Raw genomic sequence first — 6,133 nt, forward strand, 5'->3', positions numbered from 1 at the left:
TTCGCCCCGTAGCGCGCCCGGCCAATGCCATAGCAACCGTTCAGCCGAGGGTCACTTCCGGCTGACCCGGAAGGTGTTCTGGGCAGTTGCCCTTCCCCACCCCCATCCCCTCACCCCCATTCCCTTCATCAGCTCTCATTGGCCACCTGGTGAGTATTTCACTTCCGCCCTCCCCAGAGTGACCAGACTGAAGAAGACCCTATCCCAGCGCGGAATCTTGGGAGGAAGGGGCTCACGCGGCAGAGGTTGGGACACGCCAGTCCTCTTCTGGCCCCTAGCTGGGAGTCCTGGGCCGCGCCAGCTGCGCACGCAGCGGGTATACCGCACCTGCCGGGGTCTTCTCCACCCCCAGCTGTGAGGCCGAACCTTCTCCAATCCCGAAAGGCACCCCACACCTGCTGCGGCCGCGCCTCACCTCCCTGCAGCTGTGCAGCTGAGCACCCCATGCCAAGAGGCCTGGGACCAGGGCAGGTGCAGGGCGTTCCCCCTGCCCCCCTAAACCCTTACCACCCCAGGTTTTCCTCTGTGGGTCTGTGTTGAGGGTGGAGAAAAACTGAGGGGTTTATGTTCGGGCTCCCTGCATTCTCTGCTTTTCTTGGAAGCCCAAGTCCTTCCTAAAGATACAGCTCCATTTCCCAGCCTGGCATCACCTTTTGGTAAAACCCTTTGGAAACGAACAGACACCGCTGATCTTTAGAGTAACCCCTGTGAGGAATCATACTCTCCTTCCCCTCAAAAGCCCTCCATTCGTCCCAGTCTTCCCTTTACTTCCTCCAGTACTCTGACTGTATAAGACTGGTGAGTGTAGAGCCAGACTAAGCTACTGAGGTTCAACTAGGTTTTGGGAAACCCCTGGGGACTGAGCTGCTACCCCAAAATGGCCAGTAGAGACCCCACTTCCACAGGGAGAGAGGTGTTTTTTGGGGAAGATGTTGATTCTGGATTTCCTTCCACATGACAGCTGCCCTGATAACCTTTGGGCAAAAAGGCCTGGATCCAGCCATAACTCCATGGACCCCACAGGTATCCTGAAGGCATTTCCCAAGCGGAAGAAAATTCATGCCAATCCATCATCACAAACTTCTGTGAAGATTCCCAAGAGGGAAGACAGAGAAGAAGCAGGAGGTGAGCAGACTCACTCTCAAGAACCCTCATGTGCTTGAACTCTCAACCTTCCTGCTAACCTCCATTTCACGTCCAGAATTGGCTATGGAAGATGACTCTGCCTGTTAGGGCCTGTGAGTCTGTTTGCACCAAGCAGTATGCTTGGTCCTGGGTCTGTGACAGGCCCCTTGCTATATTGTCTTCTACCCTACCCCAGGATCTCCATCACTGAGAAAATGTTCCTTGGTTTCTCAGGAAATGACCAGCAGAACCCCTTGCTTTTGAGGAGGCTGCTTTAGGAGGCTGAGGACAGAAATCCCACTTAGGTCCTCAGGGTTGTAAGTTATTGTGCAACCAAATGGACAAATAGATGGCAAAGGTTTACATGGGAGCTGGGGGAATGGAGGAGGTCTGTGAGACTGTGAAGCCTGTAGGTGCAAGAAACATGTCTTCCTTGTGCCTGGCACAGAATCAATGTGAAGAAACGATAAAAATGAAGTGATTCTGAAGTGCATTTCAAAGCAGAGAGAGAAGAGGCATTTATTCCTTCATTCAACAGATATTTATAGGCACTGTTCAAGGTACTGGGTTACAGCAGAGAGTAGGACATGTAAAAGCCCTTGGTCCATACATGCAAGTAATGGTCCATGAGCAATGTGCTTTATGCTTGAAGTGGGATCCCCAGAAGGCAGGCTGCTTGAGGGGGAGGGGACTGTAAAAGGTTCATTCAGATCATATTTAAAGGTCATGACAATAGGCATCTGAATGTCCCTTCCACAGGGTGGCTGAGCTCCCTGCGGGCCCATGTTGTGCCCACTGGCATTGGCCGAGCACGGGCTGAACTCTTTGAGAAGCAGATTGTCCAGCATGGTGGCCAGATATGCCCTGCCCAGGCCCCTGGGATCACTCATATTGTGGTGGATGAAGGCATGGACTGTGAGCGGGCCCTCCGTCTCCTTAAACTGCCCCAGCTGCCCCCAGGTGCCCAGCTGGTCAAATCAGCTTGGCTGAGTGTGTGCCTTCAGGAGAGAAGGCTGGTGGACACAGCAGGATTCAGCATATTCATCCACAACAGGTGGGCCGGTCCTAGTCTTTCCTCAAATGTTTTCTGGCAGCATCTTGAGTTCTCTTCTTGGATTTTGAAAACTAACTATCGTTGTCTTAATTGAACACATTGGGAAACCAAGATTTCAGAGGCGAGAAGGATGGGGGAAAGGAAGAAAAAGACCTTTGGTGTCTCAGCAGCCCACCACCATCTCTGCAGGTTCCTGGACCAACCACAGCCCATTAAAGGCAACCAAAACTCTTCTCCTCTTCCTGGTCCCCATGAGGCTCTACTCGGGACACCCCTGTCTCCTCCACCTCCTTCCATCAGACCTGTATCTCCTTTCCAGAAAGCAGAAGAGGCACCAAGCACCCAAGCCCAGGTCAGGAGCCTCCTGGCTCCCACAACTCCCCCCTACCCCCTGCTGCACCCCACAGCAGCAAATCATAGAAAGTTCCAGGCCTCTGAGTGAGGAGGGCTCACTTTATTGTGAAGCCATTTAGCTCTTCCCAACATTGATCACTCCTGTATTTGTACATTCCATACCCATTGCATACCATGGGGGTCCTCGGGCTGGGCACGTGGGAAGCCAAGTAGAACATGGCCCTGCACTTAAGGGGACCCAAGTCTGATGCAGAAGACCCAGCCTCATTCTTGGGTCTCACTAGGAGACTTAACCCCTACCTTCAAGGAGCCCTCCTAATAGAGGGCAGGAATTTATTGTGTCTTCTTTCCTACCTCCAGTCCTGCTCTGATGATGAAGCCAGTGATGGAGAAGAAGCCCAGGTTAGCGAAGCTGATTTGCAAACCCTGATCAGTGGCCACTATCCCACCCCCCCTGAGGGAGATGATGAGCCTAGCCCAGCCCCCAAGGCACTGGCTAAGTGGGTCTGTGCACAGCCTTCAAGCCAGAAAGCCACCAACTACAATTCCCACATCACAGAGAAGCTGGAAGTGCTGGCTAAAGCCTACAGTGTCCAAGGAGACAAGTGGAGGGCCCTGGGCTATGCCAAGGCCATCAATGCCCTCAAGAGCTTCCACAAGCCTGTTACCTCTTACCAGGTAGGTACCTAGGGACTAGGGCAGGGGGAAAGTGGTCATCCCTTTACTGGAAAAAAAAATGGGGAGATTGATGAAAGCAGATTGGCAAAATCTTAATAATTGTTGAAGCTGAGTTGTTACGCTACTTGTTAGATTCTGGAGACCAATAAGTAAGCTTGGGTTTGAAGTCTGCTTCCCATCATTGACTGGTTGTGTGACTTTAGACAAGTTACTTAAAACCCCTGAGCATCAGTTTAAGAATAGTAGCAAGTTCACATATTTCTATGAGGATTAAATGAGATGATCCCTGTAAAGCACTTAGCACAGGACTGGTGCACAGTTTAGCCCTCAGTAAGTATTAGCTCTTGCTGTTGCTATGATGGTGATGATGATGACAACTAGAATCATCATTTCCCTTCTGCTTATTGCTGGTCTCCCTTCTTCTGGGAACCAAGAGACAAGTTACCCAGCCACCATTCAATCCCAAATTCACTATTTCAACTGGGCCTAAGATGAACATAGCCTTGCAGTTGCCAACCAGGCTGGCCTTTTCCCAGATTTCTCCTAAAGGAGGGAGCTTGCTTCCTGCTGGCGCTGTGGCCATCTTGTCAATCTCCTCTCTTGCCTCTGCCTTCTCTCCTGTAGGAGGCCAGCAGTATCCCCGGGATTGGGAAGCGGATGGCCGAGAAGGTTGTCGAGATCCTGGAGAGCGGGCACCTGCGGAAGCTGGACCATATCAGCGAGAGCGTGCCTGTCTTGGAGCTCTTCTCCAACATCTGGGGGGCTGGGACCAAGACTGCCCAGATGTGGTACCATCAGGTCGCACCCTGCCTAGCCCAGCCCCCACTTCCGTTTTCTGGGTCTCAGTGTGCCCAGCCCATGGTTCTCTTACACCTGTGCTCTGATGGGAATTAACCCAGATTTTAGGAAGACCACTTTTTAAGGAGCCCAGAGCTCATAGAGACCCCTCTCCTGGCTCCCAGACAGCCCTGTTTGGTATCCTCGAGGCATTACTGGGTGGTGTAGGCAGGGCCTGCAAGTATATTTCTGTGTTCTTCAGACCAGCAAGGGCTTTCCTGAGGAGACCAGGCTTTGGGGCTGTGCCCAGAGCAGTGGCTCCCAGTCATCTGGGAGCCTGATAGCAACGCGGATGCCTAGGCCCATCCCCAGACCTAAGGACTTGATGCTAAGATGGAGTCCACCATCCAGTATTTTAGGATTGTGGCATGCCTTCCTTGCCCTCTGCCCTTCCACATTCACGCTGATTACAGTCTTAACTCCTGCTGGGATTGGTCCTGCCTCAGGCTTTCTTGGAATCTGTCGAGTAGGGGATGGAATGGGGGATGGAAGCTGTGTGTGTGTGTTTTCACTCCCTGCCTCTTCATCGGTACTGGATACTCATAGCCTCCCCATTTGGCTTCTTTTCGCAGGGCTTCCGGAGCCTGGAAGACATCCGCAGCCAGGCCTCCCTGACCACCCAGCAGGCCATTGGCCTGAAGCATTATGATGACTTCCTGGAACGCATGCCCAGGGAGGAGGCTACAGAGATCCAGCAAACAGTAAGCAGGTGTCCCAGAGCAGTGAGGAGAGCCAGGCCCTGCTAGAAGGCCAGGGCCTGGCTCGAAGCCAAGAGCCTCTGCTCCCTCAGCTGGGAGCCCAGCAGGCAGAGGAATCTGTGGGTCAACAGAGGTTGGGGCCAGTGGGGGAAGAACAAGGAGTGGAGGAAGCAGCAGGCCCAGCAGAGGGGTCAGGTGGCTTTGTAGGGCAGCGGTAACACCAGCTCTCTGGATTAGGGTTCTCAAGAGTTGGGCAGAGTAGGACTGGGTTAGATGTTAGAGTGGTGTTAGGATTGGGTTAGATTAGTTAGAGTGGTGTTAGGACTGGGTCGATGTTAGAACGAGATCAGAGGCAGGTGGTGCTCAGGATTGCTTGAGGATATTGGGGTTAGAACTGGGCTGTATTAGAATGGATTAGAGCAGAGGTTCTTAACTTTGTTTTGGGTCACAAATTTCTTGGAGAACTTGGTGAAAACTATGGCCTCTTCCCCATCAGAATGCACAAAAGTGTATGAAGTTTTATGTCTCCATCCAGGAGTGTATGGACCTCCTAAAGCCCACCCAGGCCTAAACGTTACACTTTACAATTTGGGTTGGAAGCACAGCTCCAGTAGAGTTAAGTTTGGAGTTACAAAAGAGTTAGAGCAAGAATTGAATTAAAGTTAGGCTTGAATTAGGATTAGAGTTTTGTAAGTGTTGGTTGCTTTTGAGGTTAGGTTTGTGGTTGTCTTAGAGATAAGGTTTGGCTAGAATTTGGGTTTTGTTTAAAGTTGGGTTAGGGATTAAAAAACAAAACAAACCCCAAACAAACCCACTGCCATCGAGTCAATTTCGACTCCTAACAACCCTGTTGGGTTTCTGAGGTGGTGGATCTTTATGGAAATAGATTGCTAGTCTTCCTTCCATGGAGTGGCTGGTGGATTTGAACCACCAGCCTTCTGGCTTACAGTCACGTGGTTCAAGTGAAAGCTAGGTTAGGGAGAGACTGGGCTATATTTAGGGTTGGATATACCATTTGTAAAGTTGGCTTCAGGATTAGGGACTGGTTGCTATGGGCAGGTTTGCTCACTTAGGTCTAGGACTCAATTGGGGTTAGGACTGCATGGGGACTGGCTCAGTTTAGTTGAAATCAGTGTCTAGCTGTGCCCTGGCCAGAGGACTGAGGCCACATAGGACGAATGCTCAGGCCCCTTTTATCCACCCGTCACCAGGCCTCGGTGCCAGTGATGACACCATCATTCAGCCATGGTGTTCGGGCACAGAGAATGCCCCAGTCAGCCTCCAGCCCGTTGGAACCGAGGTGGCTTCCAACCTGGCTTCCTGCTCTCCCATTTAAGGGCTCCAGCTTTAGGAGGTTTTGATGGGATTACTCATTCTCCTCTTGGGA

At 51.7% G+C, this 6,133-nt stretch overlaps 1 protein-coding gene across 1 annotated transcript in view; it reads left to right on the forward strand.

Annotated features, from left to right (window-relative positions):
- Positions 1-1,010: 1,010 nt before the first annotated feature.
- The window catches only part of POLL (DNA polymerase lambda), a 7,880-nt gene continuing 2,757 nt past the window's right edge, over positions 1,011-6,133 (forward strand). The window contains exons 1-6 of the mRNA XM_007939934.1: positions 1,011-1,125; positions 1,885-2,179; positions 2,369-2,531; positions 2,894-3,211; positions 3,836-4,009; positions 4,621-4,749. Coding sequence (XP_007938125.1) covers positions 1,011-1,125; positions 1,885-2,179; positions 2,369-2,531; positions 2,894-3,211; positions 3,836-4,009; positions 4,621-4,749 — 1,194 coding nt within the window. The remainder of the gene's footprint in view (positions 1,126-1,884; positions 2,180-2,368; positions 2,532-2,893; positions 3,212-3,835; positions 4,010-4,620; positions 4,750-6,133) is intronic.

The sequence above is a fragment of the Orycteropus afer genome, unplaced genomic scaffold (genome assembly GCF_000298275.1).
Source record: "Orycteropus afer afer isolate SDZICR_OR568_19922 unplaced genomic scaffold, OryAfe1.0 scaffold00064, whole genome shotgun sequence".
Lineage (NCBI taxonomy): Eukaryota > Metazoa > Chordata > Mammalia > Tubulidentata > Orycteropodidae > Orycteropus > Orycteropus afer.